The 19,134-nt window shown below is 44.2% G+C and overlaps 1 protein-coding gene across 1 annotated transcript in view; it reads right to left on the bottom strand.

Annotated features, from left to right (window-relative positions):
• LOC144754773 (ubiquitin-conjugating enzyme E2 D2-like) overlaps nt 1-19,134 on the bottom strand; it is a 67,109-nt gene that overhangs the window by 30,425 nt on the left and 17,550 nt on the right. Inside the window, exons 2-3 of the mRNA XM_078642972.1 lie at nt 395-458; nt 272-303 (exon numbers count right to left, since the gene is read on the bottom strand). Coding sequence (XP_078499098.1) covers nt 272-303; nt 395-458 — 96 coding nt within the window. The remainder of the gene's footprint in view (nt 1-271; nt 304-394; nt 459-19,134) is intronic.

Here is a 19,134-nt window from a genome sequence, read left to right as displayed (position 1 = left end):
CCGTTAGGGTCTCTAGGCGCTGGGGGGCCGTCGGGAAGATTAAGCATGCTATTGCCCAGAGTCGCATGGTGCTGAGCTAACCTGCCGCCGGAGCCGGGGATCGAACCCTGATCCCCAGATTCCAGCGTCAGTCGCCCTGGCCGCGGCGCCACACCTCTCCCACTAGACCTGAAGTACAACAGCTATTTGAGAACCAGAATAAAACTTCACTCGCCAGACATTTGACAACACAAACATTCAACTCAAGCTCCATCCTTAATCCCATACTTACAGGTCCCATGATTGTGGCTTGCCAATGGAACACTGAAAAGACAAAAGGGTTACATTTGTTAAACAAAAGAAATGCACACAGTAGTAAAAGTATGATGGAGATGTTAACCTGCCACCTACTTACAGTCATCCCCCACAGGTCCTGCAGAACACTGGGCAGGTGGGTCACGCTGCAAATCGTTCAATTCCTAAAGAAAAATGCAGAGATCAGGAACTTTACAACACAAGTCATTTAGCAACTGCGCAGTTGCACTTTTCAAACTACCACTAATAAAACGAATGCACGAGACAATGCTGATTTTCCATTTACTCTTGTAAAGTTAGAGGTCTGCTGCAATTTCGTATTTACTCTACGCCAGGTAGTCCTCATCAGCCACTTATGAAAAATAAAAATAAAAAGGTAGTAAAAATAGGTTACCCTAGATATCGGATTCAATGCGGATTTCACAACTGGCCTGCGTTTTCCTAATTCAAGCCACCCCTCTGCCAATTTGCCACATATTAGCGTACTATGCAGGAGTTCTGCCACCATACAAATGATAAACCAGAACATTGGTCAGCAAACAGGAGTAGGGCACCTCAGCCTTTGGCAATCAGATTAGTCATCCTCTTAGAAGTGATAACCTTACATCCTCTAGCAAGAAATAAAAATCTACAAGAGATTTTAATTTAGGACCCAGACTAAAAATCATTGTTGCCAAGTAAATAAAAAGATAAACACTGCTCCAGACAAAGAATGGCCTGGTTTTTATCATAACGCATAAGGTGTGTTCCATTCTCTTGTTCTAGCCAGGGACTCAACCAAGACCAAAGCTTTCCAGTTAACTTTGCCCCCTGCATCCTGCAGACAGCAGGAGGACAAAGACTACTCTGGCCCCATCAAAACCCGATGCGAAGCACCACTGCACCACAGCCACCCTCAGCATGTGTTGAAGTTGACCAATGGGGTCAGCGTGGTCTCCACGTCTCAAGGTAGAATCCACTGTGGAGCGACTCCTCATGAACTGCAGACGTTGCCTGTAGCCTCTTTTGGCAGGCCCCCTCAACTGTGTGTGTTGCCGGACGGAGAAACCAGACACCCCAAAGACCCTCTGCCCTCGGACACCGCATCTGGGGGAGAAGAGAAGCTAAGGTGTCCCAGACATCACAAGAACCAAAGCAACTAGTTGGTTTCACCGGACTGGCCAGAGTCCCCTTCTGCAGCCTCTTCGTGACCATTACGATCCCCATTGGTTTGCATAGGGCATCAGACTAGGTTTACACCACTGCACTCTGCCGCCCTAGTGCCACTGGAGGGGACCTGTTGGTGCGGCCTTGGACCTTGTCCTGTACTCACCTTTGACCCTAGACACTGGTCACACAAGTCGCTGACAATAACTGGTAACCCGCATATGATTTTCCTCCCAAAGGTTGATATGGCAGAACTCAGAAATTGCACGGTCAACTCTTTGAACTTGAAAGAATTCATGTTTAAAACATACTTACCTGAACGACTTTCTTCTAATGCCTAAACATATGTAAAGATACTTGCTATTTTTATAAATTAGTGTGGATCGCCTCCTTGAGTAGTCAGTCATTTATTCAACATTATAACCCTAAGGCTTCTCAACCACAATACCCCCCAACAGAGTACGTTGTGACTGCCTTAGCAAGCAACTGTCAACTCATAAGGAAACCACCAGTATTGTTACACAATCTATCTCACTTTGATAGATCACATAAATAGCAAGCTTCCTACACCTTTGTGTCCTTCAGATTACTCCCGCCTATATAGTGTGCAAAGAACTAGGGGTACCTTTGCTCACTGATCTTATAGCTCTCAGGAACCTTATACGTTGGGTCTACATCGGGATTAAAAGGGCACAGCTAAATAAAGCGCTATTCCAGTTCGGTTTATCCCTCGATTTTACACTACAAATTCCTGGACTTGAGTAAATCAAGGTATTGCTACAGAACATAGGAATGGGGGACCGGTTTACTTGTTTGGATAAGATGGTTAAGGTACACTGTGGCTGGGTTAGTGAAAACATTTTAAGACTGACTACTGGGGAGAGAATCTGTGGCCCTTCAGAAGGTGTTGGGGCAAGGATATCTGCTGTTGAAAACTACCTTATCCACAGAACCCTATCTCACAGTTGTGATTTCTAACCATGCTCGATTCCTGTCGCACAGATTTAGGCTGAATCAGTTGCCCCAGTTATTAGCATCTCCCCTGGGCTGGCAAGAGGTATCCTCTCTACCACCCTGCAGCTGCGACCAGGTGTTTCTACAGGACACCATGTATTTACCTGGTTCTCTAAACTGTTTAAGATACCGAGAAAGGCATATTTAATTCCTCTTTTAAAGAACAACCTGCTCTTGTTTTTACATATGCTGCTATCTGCGGATATTGTTTATGTTGCTAAACCGCTGTGAAATCAAGGAACTCGAAGGATTGATTGTAGTCTTGCACAACTGTATGAATTTTAGATCAATTATGTATTTTTATATTAACCATTTACTTGGTTTCAATCAGAGTTTTTGCAGTATGTTATGTATGCTTTTTTTATCATAACCGAAGGAAGCTTTCGAAAGTTGAATTGGATTTAAATGGTTTACAGGTAGAGATACTAGCGCCATAACCAGATGTAGGTTTCCACCATACAGCCTCTGTGCGAGGATGCCCTTCTATAACCTATAGGTAATATAGATACACATTTAAAAATGCTACGCAGACAATAGTTTGGAATTAAATACAAACCAAGTCTCACAACAGTCTATTCAATCTACGTCCAGAATTAACCAGCAATGTTAACATTCTTCGAGATATTTTCCTCTGTATACACATCACTGTGGCCTCCCCCTTCACATCAGTGCCGGGGGTGGTATGTAAACTGGTTAACCCGGGTGCACAACACTGGCCTAACTCTCCTGGAAGATAAATTCCTTTTCACGGCTGGCGTCAAATACCTCCTAGAGCCCCCACCCCTCCCAGCTGCATTGGAATGGGAGTTGGTGATCAAGCACAACATGCAGAAGAGTCATACACCAAAAATGGTAAAAGAAATCCTTGACTAGAATCGGGACTCTGCCGGCACCATCCAGTGGTCTAAGTATGGAAATACACAGACTCCACAAATATAGGAGAACCGCCAATTTAAGTAGAAGATAGTGATGCATTTAAAAATAAATACATAAATAAATAGGGAGGTGCAAGTGAGGTTTTGAGGCAGAGTAAGGATCAGCTCTAAAGTATCCAGGATCAGCTCTAAAGCATCCAAACAATCATTGACCGAATTAGGAAACTGCTTCTTCGTGTGCTCTGGTAGGCTGACAACTGCCTGTTTGGCCAATTCCCACAATGCATGCACATAGCAGGTGGGGAGTTGTGTTTTGTTGGCTGTAGGAAGAGCTAGAATGCAAATGTAAATGCCTTCCGGACCATGACATCAAATCTCAGGCTACCTGTCTAAAGTAGTTGGGCTTTAGTTTGAAAATCTAATCTACAACGGCCAGGCTCTGGCAACACATGCAAGGACAGAATTCTGGGTCATCTGCCGCTGGTCTGTGCCATCTAGCAATCGGTCTGTGTACTGCAGGGTCAAAGAAGGGCTTTTCCTAGACATCCAGGAAAGGTTCTAGTAGTGCCTTATGAAATTGAAGCAAGGACTCTGTAATTGAATAACTTTGTAAGATTGCCATCAAAATGTTAGACTTTGGTTTCTCGGAGGACAAAGTCAGTTTCAGAGTTTCTGCAGCTTCAAGCACCACATACGTATAGTATACTTCTGTTAAAGCCCTGAAGAGGTAGGGGGTGTTCCTTTCTGGAGAGGCATCAGTACCACTGGCATTTTGTAAGACAAGATAAAGGCTGTCATTAAAGTAAGGTCGAAGCAAAGTATCTGCCTCAGATTAATTATCTTTCATGCAATCATAATCCTCAAGCAAGATTATGGCATCTAAACCAAATATCTTCCTAGTCTGGGTAACTTCAGGGTCCTAGAAAGACTATTCCTTAAGGCAAGTTCCGACCTTCTCTTCCCACCTGAAATATTTCAGAAGACTGATGATGGATGGTGCAGATATATCGACTCAGAGCATGGTGCTATTGTAGGCTCTGGACAGACACTATGTTCGGTGACATTTTTGTAGGTGCCAAGGCTGGAGTTGGAGTCATGAAACATTAGAGTTGGAGCCGCCAACTGGAAAGAGTGGGTCTGCCCTTGTGGAGTGACTCGTCCATCCTAAAGCCACCAAACGGGGCCAGACAAAGGTCTCCAGGAGTGTCCATAAATGAAACCGGAAATTTGGGCTGGATCTTCTGCAGCTAAAGAACTGGTTCAGGTTACAAGAGCTCGTTCCAGGAGAAAAGCACAGACTCTGAACTGTCAATGTGTTCATTTTGTCAAAGAGGATTACACTTTCCAATGGCTCCCTTACTTTCCTGTCAAAGAACTCTTGGGAAATCCTACTCCAACCGTAGAATCGTGCTGTATAAAATCAAACATAGTTACTACTTGAACTATTGTGACTGTTGTGATTTATATGAAAGATTATTCGGTATTTTTTAAGCGCATGGCTACCCGGAGGAATCCCAGCGCTAGGTGGTTACGGAGCCAGGTTTTGAAACAACCAGGTTTTGAGAAGCTTCCAGAAGGAGAGATGGGAGTCACTGAGTGAAGATGTGGAGGGAGGATGTGCCACAATATGGCTGTGTTATATGAGAAGGAACGGACTTCACATCTTGCCCGTTTAGTTTTAGGGGCTGAGGCCAGAAATAAGTTAGCCGAACGTAAGCATTTCCTGGGAAGATAGAAGGTGATGAGAGAGAGAGAGATTGATTAGGGGTCCTTTCCCCCCAGAGAGTCTTTTGAACTATACATAGGAATTTGAATTTAATTATTTATCTATTAGAACATGAACCAGATCAAACTGCCAAGTCTTACCATAAGAATAAAATCAACTGAAAAATACTGCGGCGTTTAACTCATTTCTGTACTTTATTGTGCAGGATACTTGCAAGGATTCTGGTGTGCAAACAATCTATGCATGCACTATCAGGAGACATAACGGAAGGAGTAAGGGCCTTGCCCAAAAATAACTTTGCTTCCCAGTCCCTCAAGAACACTACCTGCACACCACGAAGTCCTGGTCAGAGACAAGACTGCACAGGCATATTTAGAGTGGCTTTAGTACAGAAATCAGTTTGTGACACTTACAAGGTTTGAATCTCAAAACAAAGTCGGGAGTAAAAATCTGACTTAGCAACTGTCTAAGCAGAGGAATTATTTTTGATGATGGAAGCAGAGTTTGAAACCCCTTTAACGAGAAACTGAATACAGGCATTATTAGCTCTCGGGTTCCTGGATTTGCAAGTGTCATCATATCTAGCGATGGAAGTTGTGGCTGAAGTGGCACCGCTTGACAATGCTGGAAAGTTACTCATGGGCAAAACATTTCCAGACCAGTCTGACACCAGGGGATGCATCATACATTGTTCCTCGGGGGCACAATGCGTAAGCGCCCTTTTTGTGGGCTCCCAGGGTACAATGGTATTCCAGAATGAGCTGCATGACGCTTGTGCATCCCCCTTCTGTAATGAGAGCGCTGGAGCACATGTAGTGCCAGTACTTTCACGAGAGGGTGTTTCCTCATTTGCATGGGGCCGTGAAGAGATACAAATAAGGGAATCGCTTTGTCTCTTCTTTCACACCTTATACCGACAGGGATGCAAATTCAAACATGTTTAGGAGGCGCACTGAAAGTGTGCCTCTTAAAAGTCATCCCTCTGGGGGGGGGGAGAAGCAGGGGTTCCATGGACTCCCCCAGACATCGCCCTGCAGGTGGATGCAGTCGCTCACTGCACCTGCCGCAAGGGTATCTCTCCCCTCTTGAAAGTGCAGGTGGCATGCCGCCTGCACTGTGAAACGCGAAGCAGATTTGAAGCAGTCACTCCATATTTCACTTGAATGTACTGCCCCCAGGCAGAGCGAGTTAGTGGCTGCACCAAGGGAAGCACATTCTGCATAATGAGCCACACTTTTCCAGTTTGCGCCTGGCGCACCTTTTGAAGGGTGTGCTGGGTGCCCAACAGGGCAAGCAAGCCATATGAGGAATTTGTAGAAAGGTGCATCAGCCAGAAAAATAACATACCACTTTCCTTAGAGAAGCAACAGAAGATCCCTGTACTCCCAGTGTGTGTACATGTGTGGGAGGGGGTATGATACCTCAGTAAGGGAGACATTAGAGGAAACTAACATTCTGACAAGAGTGGACAACTCCATGTACAAAGACGCCTTGAACTCCAGCAGATTTCCTTAGATTTAGCTACTTTCTTACAACTGTTGAAGGATTTCAAGAGTGCCGGTTATGGTGGGCAGTTTTAAAATGATTCCTGGAAAACAAAGTAGGTTGTTAATAGGGGGGTTCAAACCATCAATACTATGAGGTGATTTGTAATGCCAACTGTAGACTTGAGAAGTCCAACGGCATCAGCATACAAGTCTCCTCTCTGAAGTACTTATCATGGATCCACAAACATTTTTTTTTTTTAAATGGAGATTTCTACCGTTCTTAAACTAAGTGTATTACAAAGTGTTGATTACCAAAAACTGTATACCTATTAGTGCAATATTTACATTGTAGTCATTATACAAAATAGCTCTTGTGGAAACCTACAACAGAAAATGTATATTCATACTTTACAACTGAGTGACTGCAACAACAAGGCCACTGGTCACATCTCATGTATAGGTGACACTTAAAGGCAAAAAGATACAATTATACAAACTAAGCATGAGGCAAATGCTCATTGTAAGTCAATGAGAAAAACATCAAATCGTGGCACCACAAGTAGGCATCCAACTAAAATATCATTAACAAGCATTAGAGATTTCTTAAATCCTTGAGAGCATAATGATCAAGGATGTAAAAGCATGCTGTAGGAATACGGTCAGCAAAATAAAAATAAAAATGCAAACTACACTCTCGAATTAATGAAGCATGCTATGGAGGTATATGAATTAGGCAGACATACAGAAGACTCACGAGCCAGTCCTCCATTCACTCGAAGCATAATCTAGACTACTAGAAAGGTTTCTACTGGCTCCACATGGCTGAAGACATCTTTTCCTTTGCAGTAAAGCTTTCAATTTCTTACATAGACCTATAGAAGGCAGGATCTCTCTAGTTGTTAAAGGCCAGATGTATGTACACTGGATTCACTAAAAGTGGTTCAGTTTGCATACAGGCTTTCAGCAAATGGATGTAAGTATGTATAGATTGGGATCACAAACACAGCAATGCGACCTACCTCAGGAATATTGAGGCAGGGGACAAATTGTGGCCCACTAGGATTCGCTGCCATTACAGATATGGTGGTCTACTAGGGTTTGCTCATTGGGTTTGATTGCCATTTAAAAAAAAAAACACGCTTTACACTTTATGACCGGGCAGCGGTCCTATAAATGTTTTTGGCAACATTTACAAAGGGAAAAGGGTCCCTAGGGCTATCCTCATGTCAAATAACCAATTAAGTCTTTCGACCAAAGCGGGCAACTCTAAGTGAACAGAGGGAACCAAGCACCTTCCATTGTGTATTCAGACAGACTACCGAACACTTCGGTCCTAGAGTTTAGTCTCAAGACACTACACAATCATTTCATGAAGGAGTTAAAAAAAAAAAATAAGTATGGTCTTGCCCGACTTTCATGCTTTCATTCTTTACATTTGGTTGCTTTAATCTACGTAGCCTAGTCAGCCATGTCTCACACAATATAAACTACCAAGATATTTAGGTCCTTGGCCTTATTTTCAACTGCCTTAAAAGCTGCTTCAATGCTAGTTATTCCCTGCATTCCGCTACTGTTTACCGTAAATTGCTCAAAAGAAGCTCATCCGGTTTGCTTTCGTGATAGGAGTTTTCTTTGGTGACCAGATCAGCTGCCATGGTAACCAGGAACAAAAAAAAACACCGCCCTCTTAACTGTCCAGGCCATGTCCCTGGAAACAGGTTCGAAGAACAATTCTCTGCAAGCCATCAGTTTCAGCTAGCTTGACAATGAGGTTGCACTTGTCTAAATAGTTTGCTATCTTTACTGCCGATATCGTAAGGCTACAACCAGCCATCTTGACAGTACAAATATACATATTTCAGACACCTGTCTTGAATGAATCCGTCAATAAAAAAAATAAGTTTGACTTCTAGTGTTCATTACGGATCATCTTTAAGTTTCTAAGAAAATTTATTTTTGCATTTCCATCTCATTATTGACAAGAGCAGGAAGACATCCAAAATGTGCTGCGGTATACCCCTCCTTCCTCAACCCCCCTCTCCCCCCACACACTCTTAAATCACTATTCCTGCTATTCCTGTCACATTTGCATTCTCCATTTCCTAATCGAAGGAATGGTTTAGAGGTCTATTCTTTGCCCTGTTACTGGTGTTGAAAAGGACAATACGTAATCTGAAATCTATAGAGTGATACGGTGAAGGTCACATCCTTTGTGCCGACTGCTGTACAGAGGGATGATTGATGTCATATGGGCATTGGAGAGGTTTTCAGAAGCGCCTCTACCAGTGACAGCAGTTTGTTCACGCTCGTACTGATCATTCAGTTTCAGGCTGTGCTTCTTTACAACTCCTACGAACTGACTTTTAGGACGGTGCACAATGAGCACTGTTCAACGAGAGGGACCAACTATTTCCTGGGTTCTACTAGTTTTTTCAAGGAGTCAAAGTATCCGAGCACGGTGTGCAGAGGGCTGTTGCAGATAGTGATCGAGTTGGGGTGAGACAGGAAAAAAAACAGCGCTGTGGCGACGTAGCGGGAGCAGAGCATGTAGACTGGGGTAAGCAGCTTAATCAGATTTCTCCCATTAGAAGAGAGCCTAACAACTTTCAGATGTGAGGAGGGTGTGTGGCATGTGACCGGTGCGTAATCTGGCTGCAAAGCTTATATGACTGGAGACTCCCATGAGCAACTGCCACTCTGGAGCTTGCCTATGACCTGTCCATTAATCAAGTATAAGAGTACAGAAAGGGTGGGGCAGAATGTGTTAAAAAGTTCATATGGTGCAGCTGTGGAAAGGAGTTCCGAAAGGTGGAGTGCTGCAGGGCTCCTCCCTTAGCCCTACACTTTTTAGGTCTCAGCTGGCGTTGGAGCGCGCAGGCGCTACTCGCCTCGAGACTTCTAGTAATCAGCTTAGTTTGGAGAAGGGGACTCGAGGTGGGCCCCTCATTTTCATTGGGTAGCGTCAGCGTTTGTGAAATGCTGGCTTCCCATTGAAAAGGAGGGTTTTAGGTTGCCTCCCTTTCGCTTTTTGGGATGGCCTACTTGGACTCCCTTGCCTGCTTTACGCCCGTCGTAAACGTTTTCTTATCTTTATGGGGCCATGTGTTTAAACATATGGCCCCATAAAGACAAGAGATCACCGCCGGGAGCTTCATCGGCTGTGGGCTCCTACGTCACCGAGAGCTCCGCTGGGATTGGCCCAACGTCACAGGTTGCCTAGCAGCAGAGGGGGGTTCGTTTCGCTGTTGCTCTGCAAATGTCTGATCCGCAAAAATAACTCCGAGTCCCCAAAAATGTATGCGAGTGGCCCTCACCAGCAACCACTGCCTTTCAGTAAGCATTGATATCTATAAGAGACCACGCAGCCCTGCATGAGGTGGGGTTTATTTCACAGGCTCTGCTCGAGCCGCGGGTTTTTCACAGGCCGTCCTTGAAGCTGCTGACATTTCGCTGGCCTTTTAGAAGTGTGATTGCTTAGCATATCGTTGAGATTGTGAAGCTTAGTTATAATTTATTTCCTAAACTATTGTTTTGCAGACCTTACTCCAACCAGAAGCTAGTTAACGCGACATTTCAGAAACAAGCTAGAGGGCAGGCTCTGTCCAAAGCGCAGTTTTTGTATCACCAGGATTACACACTGGCTGTCGTTTGCGGCCCAGCAGCTATAATTCCGACCTCAGAGCATGGGGGACCACTGCCGAAATCTGGCTTCGACGCAATAACTTGTGAATATGGACAAATTAGAATGCTCCTTTTGCCTAAAAACAAAAAAGGCTTCATGTTGGCCGGTCAAAAAACAAAAGATTTCATGTTGGCTGGTTATATTACAAAGCTCTCAACTGTGCTTTAAAAAAAAAATATATATATATACACACAACGGTCGTTACAAAAGCTGTGCTGCAGCAGAAATTTCGTTGGTTGTGCACAAAGTGACAATTACGCCGCAGGCCATGCTGAAGCTGCGCAAATTCTTAAACTCTGCTGGAAGCTGCAATTCTTGTGCCTGTCTGCTTTGCCCCATGCATCTGTTATTTCATGGTACACTGCTCCAAGTAATTGTTGTTATTCCGTTTAAGTTGTGCGCGTCCACGTTCTGGTGCACGTGCACGCGTTAGCGGCCACATTTGTTGCAAGTCTGAGACTAACACCAGCAACAGTTTTAGGGGCGAGCTACAAAGTAACCTTTGGTGAGGGTCAACAAAATACCATGAGTGAGTAACTGGAAAGCTGCTCTGCTGAAATTTCCATATACAGGTGTTACTTTCCCGAGTAACGAGAGGGACATGAAGCTTTGACAGAATTTTGGCTGCTTGCTCATGCGACTCAAGGCAGAGGAGCTCATGGTGGGGGGCGTTCGGTTGATTTTCTGGGAGAAGAATTAGACTGGCACGTGGGCAGCTGTGCTGGTATGAGATTAGTTGTGATTGACTGTAGAATGGAAGTCAGCTGTTAATTTTGGCTAAAGGGGAGAGGATGTGGCGTAACGACCAGAGCTGCCAACTTTGGGGCTGGGGAACTAGGTTCGAGCTTCTGAGCCTGTTCAACATCCTGTGATCCTGGGCAAAGATATGTGTAGGATGCACCGCACTTTAGTCAGCAGGGGAGAGCGGGGAGAAGACAGGGCAACTCTACATGCAGCTGTTACTGGCAAGATCACAGTGCTTAGATGTGCCAGCAGATAGCACTGGTCAGCCTTACGAAATGTCAGGTAGGCCACAACTAGGCCGCAGGCACGACCAGCAGCTAACATGCTCTGCTGGGTGCCCCCTGGTCCGAACAGAGGTGGCCCTGGCTCAACTCCGTGCAGCACACCTCCCGGGCGATCAAGGGTATGCAGCGACACCACAACTTAGGTGCCGGGAGTCTCAGGCGGAGGCTGCCGGCACAGGCCCGGTTCAGGTGGTCTTTGTCCGGAACTCTCTCACTAGGCACCACAGCGTGCCCTGGCCGCATCCACCGGGTACAGGATTGCTCATAGGCTGCTTACATCCAGATGCCACCAAAAAACGAGTAACGAGCAGGATTATCGGGAGTATGTTTGCTCCCACCCGCAGAGCGAAATCAAAACGCTATCTTGATGCAGTGCGAAGCCACGCCATCAACTGCATGTACGTTATTTTACACTTTGTCTCATCGCCAAGTATTTCATTAGTGAAATGCCTAATTTCAAATAGCAACTCCCGTTGTTGATGCGTTAGCGCTAAAATGATGAATTCTTCAAAGTAGATCTAAATTGGAACGCTAAGTTGGTCCCTTGTACAATACCTTGTTTTATACAAGAATGCTTAAATACCACTGCTTACTAACACCTGCAACTGATTTACCTACCTCAGTCTAAACTCCTCTGGTTTGCTTTACTGTTCCACAGCATCCTGCACCATAGTGCACAGGGTAGGAGCTGTACTCTTCCGATCAGTACCTGGAAAAAGGTTGCGGTTTTGATGTAGGTAAGCAGGTGTCACACAATTGTATTGCAAGTGTTTACTACTTCGGGTGTTGCTTTTTTGGTGGTAGAAATATGAACCTAATGTGCCATGATCTAAAGAATGAATACATATAAGCATTGTTTGTGTCTCATTCTCCTTCAGGATAGCAATGATTATAACACGAGGTTGGAAGGTTGGATCTTTAGCTACTACCACCAAAGAGGTGTGGCCTAAATAGAGTAGCTATTGTAAGGTCACCAGGTAGGTCCTGATTAAAGCCTGCAGATGTCAGAGTTCAACAGACGTGCTGAAAATGTTGGCCAATCGGGAGTAATAGTGTTAACATCCTAATACTCCGTTTTTGCTTTTAATCTTGTGCAACATAGCTTTTTATTTATTACTTCAATAAGCGTACACACTGGCTATCCATAATCTGACATAATTTTAATGCCATCGGTTCTGGACTCTAGTTATCCCAGTCAATACCTAACAGGAAACAACAAAAAAGATCTCCAAGAGAACGCAGAGCCTGTGGAGCATCTGGATTGGTACTCACGATAGAGCAATCCTAGGGTAAGCATGTCATATGCTATTAAGTATAAAACCAAATTACAAATTCAGCAAAGACAGTTTCTGGTAAGTATTTATACACACCAAAGCACACAGTGAGTGTCCAAACGGGGCTAGTAAGAGGCAGCAGTGCATGTGAGGCACTGAAGCCAAGAAATGGTTTGAAAATAGTCTGTTTGAGGGAGTGTTGCCCTTTAAAATCACGGTTTCACTTGCAACAGGAGTCCTCGTTATGAAAGTGGTCAATCAATAAAGGTCCAGGTCGCTGGGGCAGTAACTTCTTATCTGGTGTTCCAGAAGTTCCAAAATATGCAGGGAATGTTCCTTGGAGATCAGACGACAAGCGTTCAAATAAGAAACGTGCTTTTCCCCACTGATCCTCCTGTTTTTTCTTCTCTGTTCCTACAATCTTACATACATTTCTGCCTCAGTGAAGAAGTTCCAAACAGCATGCATGCTTCTCGCCGGGTCCTAGTTCCTTTCAGTCTCCGAGCAGAGCAGCAGACTTCCAGTAGAATGAAGCAGGAGATGCCTCTTCTAAGGCCTGCATTGTGCAGATGGGAATTCCTCCAGCATACATCTGGCCGTCTTCAATCTTCTCCTGTACCAGTCTGTGCCATGCCTTTTTAAGTGTTGCAGTTTATTTTTTACATATCAAAATTTAAACATTGCTTTCTTTATCCTATTTTAACAACACACTCCTAATCTTCTCATAGAAGCTTCTGCTCCATTCAGCATTCTCCAGTTTACTCACTCACGTCCTGTCTTCACACATTCTTAACTTTCATTCATTTGCTGCACATACCCCATACACCCTGTATTTTTATTTTATGAAACTTTAGTTCCTATCTCTATAACTAGCCATAGTTATCAGAATACAACACAAAAATTCAAGTATTCACAATAATTCAGACTTTGTTTTGAAGTCTTATGGCTAACGCCACATAACGGTCTACGCGTTTCGAACTCTTGCCCTTTCTAGAGTTTTCATCAGGACCATGCAGCTTCTCTTATTCTTGCTTGATTTAATATACGACTTCCAATTGCAGACAATTGGTGTCTAGGACTTTAGTCCACTGATCTGAGCTAAAGCGGAGTCTGAGCAGGGGACGCTTGAGCAGCAGTATTCTTGAACGCTAGGAGGGTGGAACAATTATTTTTCGCCACTCCGCATATGTCACCACGAGCTCGTCTCTTGTTGATTCTTGCATTGATTTCTGGTGCCTCGAGTCAATCGTTACGTCCGCAGCCGCGGCGTCTGTTCATGAACCGGCTTCAGAAAAGGAAAAACTGAGTCAGTTCCTAGTCCTTCTTCCTTGGTGGTATTATTAACCTGGGGAGCTCCTCGTGTTTTAATCTGGGTCCTATTCGATGGAGCTTCCAAGACGCGTCTTTGCCTTTACAAACATTAACAAGCAATAAAAATGCAATAGGTCTCACCTTTCATTAAGTTACAGCCATTTGCTTTGCTATACAACACCATTAGCAAAGCAAACTTAACTTTGCTAATGGTGTTGTATAGCAAACTCGCCTTTAACTTAATGAATGGCGAGACCTATTGTATTTTCAATGCTTGTTAACTTTTACGTTCGCCCATTATTTGATATACGTTATCTAGGCTTTAACATGGTATCGTATGCAGTCGATACCCAGATTATCGTCTACTTTTCTCCCAATTTTAACTCCACATCTCAAAAACAAAATGTTTGTTTAGACCAAGTTACTAAATGGATGACGGCGAGCTGCCTAGTTACTTGGGGACAAAAAGGAGGTCCTGGTAGCTGGTAATAATTCAGCCCTATGGGACCAATTTATTGGCCTCCGTCCCTTGGAGAATGTCCATCTCCCAAATCAGAAGGGTAAAGTCTGGGTGTTATCATGGACAGTCTCCTTACCATGGCCCTAAAGAAACAAAAAAGTCGCAGCAAACTACTTTTGCCTTCCTAGAGCCCTGAGAAAAGTTATTAAATGGCTTACCATGGATGTATGCAGAATAGTGGATCAGGGACTTGTATTAGCCTGGCTGAATTACGACAACTTTGTATCTAGGCAGCCCACTTGCGGTGGCTAATAGGTTGCAGACCAGCCAGAATGCAGCTGCCCAAATGTTGGGTGTTCGCAGGCCCCAGTCAGCCCACCCTGCGCTTGCTACGCTGCACTGGCTACCAATAAGCAAAAGAATTTGATTCAAGCCACTCTGCAGGGCTTATCATGCTAAGCATACATTAGGCTTACGGATTCTTCACCACCTCATCAACAGTTATCAGGCTAGTAAAGAACTCAGGTCAATCAAACTGGGTCTTCTTACTATCCCATGAATCAAGAGAGCCAGAGGTGATGAACCTACTTTTTTTCTACCTTGCTCCCAAACTGTAGAATTCCTTATCCACCAGCCTTAGACTTAATGACAAACTATTAAGCTTTATAAAGCAACTGAAAACGTACATGTATGCCTAAATGGTTCTGACTCCAGTAATGCTGGCTAGCCCTGGGAATACCGATTTGGGTAGCCATACACTCTAATAAGTACCAGTTAATAATAATGCAGTTGGGAATGAAAAGATTTCTCACTTTTGGTGGCGAAGGAGGAAATCGTAATGTCCACAACAGAAAAGAGATGAGCAGTTGAGAGGTTAATGTGGGATGGGAGCATAGGATTTCAGACAGCGAAAGCTTGGTGAAGCAAAAGCCATCCAATGACCAACTGCCATTGGTCAGCTAGCTATTTATGTATGAGGTTAATGTGAGAGATCGGGGGGGGGGGACGAGAACAGGCTTTAGATGTCATCAACATGTAGGTAAAGGAGAAACTAAATTGGGTGACAAATGCATGCGGAGAGGAGGGATACAAGCTTTCGGAGTACACCCACAGGCAGATTGGCAGATGTGGACTATCCAGTTTGAGAAGAAACTGATTCAGGCCAGTGGGCTACCCAGTAAAACTATTCCAGAGATATCGCTCCAGGAGGAAGAATAAGCGGAGCCAGATCACATGGTATAGAGTACTGAATGACGCTGAAAGGTCAAGGAGGATGACTAGAGCAGACTGTGTTGCAACAGATGTGACTATGCTATTTACAGAAATCAGTGCAGTCACTGGAGTGTTCAGCATGGAACCCAGAGTGGATGGAAAATGAGTAGATTACAATAAAGGCAGTAATTTGAGAGACTGGAAAAAATGCATAAAGACAGAAGTGATGATACAGATGAGTTGCCAGTCTTAGGGGTTTTCCTCCAAAACAGTAATCCCATATGCAATCTAAAAGATAGGCGGGAAACAAAAGCCAGCAGTGAAGCTGAATTGGTAGGACAGTGGGGAAAGGATGCCAGCATTAATCTTGACAGTTTGGAGGCAAGATGTTTCTGAGGGGGGACACATGATGGACTACCTGGTATCAGAAGGAGAAAGATATGTTGCTGACTCAGTGCAGGATCGACAGGGATGGTGAGAGCAGCAGCGGCTGCTATCGGGCTAGTAGTAGCGGAAGGGTTTCAAAAATGAAAAGTGAACAGAAAAAATAAATTACACTTACCTTCCCGGTTGCCCCTTTCCTCGATGGGTCTATGAAGCAGGACGCACCCAGGCTCCTTCCTTTTGCCAATCACCACACTGGTGCCACCATTACAGCAACGACGTGATTGGTCTGACTGCAGTTTTCCGGCGCTTAGACAGGGGCTGGGAGGGGGTGCATGTTTTCCACCCAGGGTGTGCATTACAGCCCAATGGAGAACATGCTAAGTGCGCATGACTGTTTCGCTGGCCAAACAGTCATGTGCACTTAAGAGTGTGATCGCCACTCCTCCCCCTGCTCTAAGGGTTGCACAGCCCGCCCCTTTATGGAGCCAGTCAAAAATACATTTTTTACTTGTAGGCGATGCTCCTCCGCCTTAGTGGATGATCTGCCTTAGTGGATGAGTCGCTGCTGGAGGTAAGGAGTTGCGTCCAGAGGGTTTAGTGTCGTCCTGAGGCAAACTTTTATGGAAATATTTAGCAACGCCTTCGGCTGTGAATGCAAAAGGTGGCACGGATGTCCGTAGGCAGCAAGCAGTGATTGTGAGGTTGGTCAAGGGTTGGATGAGGCAGGAGTCAAGTAATTGATAGTTTTGTCTTTGTTGAGGGCGGAGGTGGGTGCAATGAGCGCATTTGTGTGATTCTAGGTGCTCTGGCGTTCAAGATCTCATCCAGCAGCATAGTAAGATGCATTTTGAGAGGAAGAAAGTTGGGCGATATCAAAGGCTGTACACTCTAAACCAAGCAAAGCACGTTTCTACTACATCGTAGACAATTCGGTTTGTGTTTGCTATATAAACTGGGATTAATCTGCAGCCTGCATTTCCTCCTTACAAATAGAGCCAGGCAATTTCAACAAAGTGCACAAATGCGGTCAGTGTCTTCAAAAATTATTTTACACGAAGTCTATCCTTCACACAATACCACCTGCGAGAGTAAACATTAGTATACTTCCCACACGAATGCCTGACTTTCTGGCTGACGTTTAAAAGTGCATTGGAGCATAGAAAATACTGTAAATAACCAACTGTATGCGGTGGAAATTCCAACTGACATTTAAAACCAAATTCTACAAATTTAGTCTGGCATTTATCAATACCAAACAAATTTTACTTAAAGAGAACAGAAATTACCATGTGACGCAAATCTGAGGTGGCGTGAGCATAACTATCACCTTCAATTATTGTTCCAAGGAATCTTAAATGTACAAATGTTTGTTCAACATGAAGATGAATTGCGGACAATCAAACTCATCCAAGATTTGACAGATCAGTTTACTGAAGACACTTTTACATACAGTTTAACCAACTAAAGGAAACTGATCTCAGGTATCCACATTTTTGGAGGTGTATTCAGTTCGCAGAACCGGTATGCTAACATTTTCCTCTTAATTCCTCTGATAGCTGAAAGACCGTTAGGACACCAGGTTGGCAGAAAGCTGTAAAACATGAGCAGCTTCACCAAAATGATGCAATACAAGGGGTGCAGAAACTCCACATGCTGTAGCTGGAACAGTGTGGCTCGAGGGATGCATCTACCAAGCATCCTGAAAGTATGCATCAGGAATCTCTGCAAGAACAGCATTTCTGACAAGCGAAAATGACAAGACACGCCAAAGCAAGCAATAAGCGTCATAGTACACACAAAAAATGTCCAAGTACATTAGCCTGAGGGATCCATATATGAATTCCGATCAGCTAAGTCAGTCAAGTTGATTTTCATCTTTAGCTATGCTTTAAAGGGTTTGAGTCATGCTGCTAAGTAGTACGTTTTTATTTCTGAGCCCATATAGCAGTTTATTAGGTTAACTAGATTTTAATGTGTCCCTATGAATAGTGCGGTTATTACTATTACAAATTACATTTGGCTACAGGTAAAATCGTAACCTACTGCACGGGCGGTTTAGATTTAAAGCCAGACTCGCCATGGTCAGTAAAGGTTCCATCTATAGATGGGATGTGGGGGGGGGGGGGCTATCGTGTAACCGGCACTGCAATGTGAGCTCCAAACTGCGATCCCGACCCCAGATTACTGGTATCTCAACTCTGACCAAAGCGGCCCCCCTATACCCACGAGCGGGCATAACTATATAGGGGCCGGGAATGCACGTGGTGGATACGCACAGGCTTGTTTGGGCCGGTTCGGGCACTGCACGCTGCCAAAACATCCTTACAACGAATGTACAGGAAGTGTCCATATATGTGTGGCAGGGTGACCATTTCCTGCAGCAGACCGCTGCAATTCCAGTTAGCTGCTCAACAGCATGACTTGCTTCAAATATGGCCACCAGTTTTCCCCGGGAATATGGCAGTTCTATCTTAATAAATTACGTTTAGGATAACATGGATAAGATAATGGGTTGAGTGTAACAGGTAGGGGCGAGACTACAGGCGGACAGTCTGCTTCAGGATGCTAGGGAACTGTTTAACAACTGTCCTTACTAAAATGATAATTTCTTAACACAACACGTTGAATTAGAGACACTTTCGTGAACATTCATGAATTAACACTGCCCGTATTTAAGTAATTAATTGCATTTATAACCATAATAATCTAACGAATCCACGGAATTTGGGTAACCGTTGTACAATTGTCCAACCTACTTACTCGTTCCCTGCACTTGCGCCCCAACTGTCCACAAACAAACAAATCGGAACACTTTCCCCACTGCTCCCTAACTGTCTCAACCCAAAGTCAGAACTGAAAGCTGTAACCGACAGTGTTTCTTTCCTCCTGGTCAGAACTACAACTAAAATCATTTTATCAGCTTGCTTTGTGATTAACGAAGCAAACTTGTCAAGCTGCATAAGAAAGGTCGATATGAAAAGGAAATAGCTCTTTGATGCACTCAGCTTGTTGAATTAAAACCCAAGATGCAATAAAAAAAAATTGACTCTGCATTTGAAACGTGGATAGATAAAGCCTAGGGTACAGGTTGCTATTGGCTTTGCCGGAATCATGATATTTTTGGCTGGGTCGGTCAAAGAGCTGAGTGGCAGCTACTGGTATAGCAAACTTAAAATTCACAGCAGGCACAAACCTAGTTTTGACTTAAAATACATGGCCTTGGGAAAAAAAAATTTGC

The sequence above is a fragment of the Lissotriton helveticus genome, chromosome 5_1 (genome assembly GCF_964261635.1).
Source record: "Lissotriton helveticus chromosome 5_1, aLisHel1.1, whole genome shotgun sequence".
NCBI lineage: Eukaryota > Metazoa > Chordata > Amphibia > Caudata > Salamandridae > Lissotriton > Lissotriton helveticus.
Note: the sequence above shows the minus strand (reverse complement) of the source record. Positions and strands in the feature narration are given on the sequence as shown.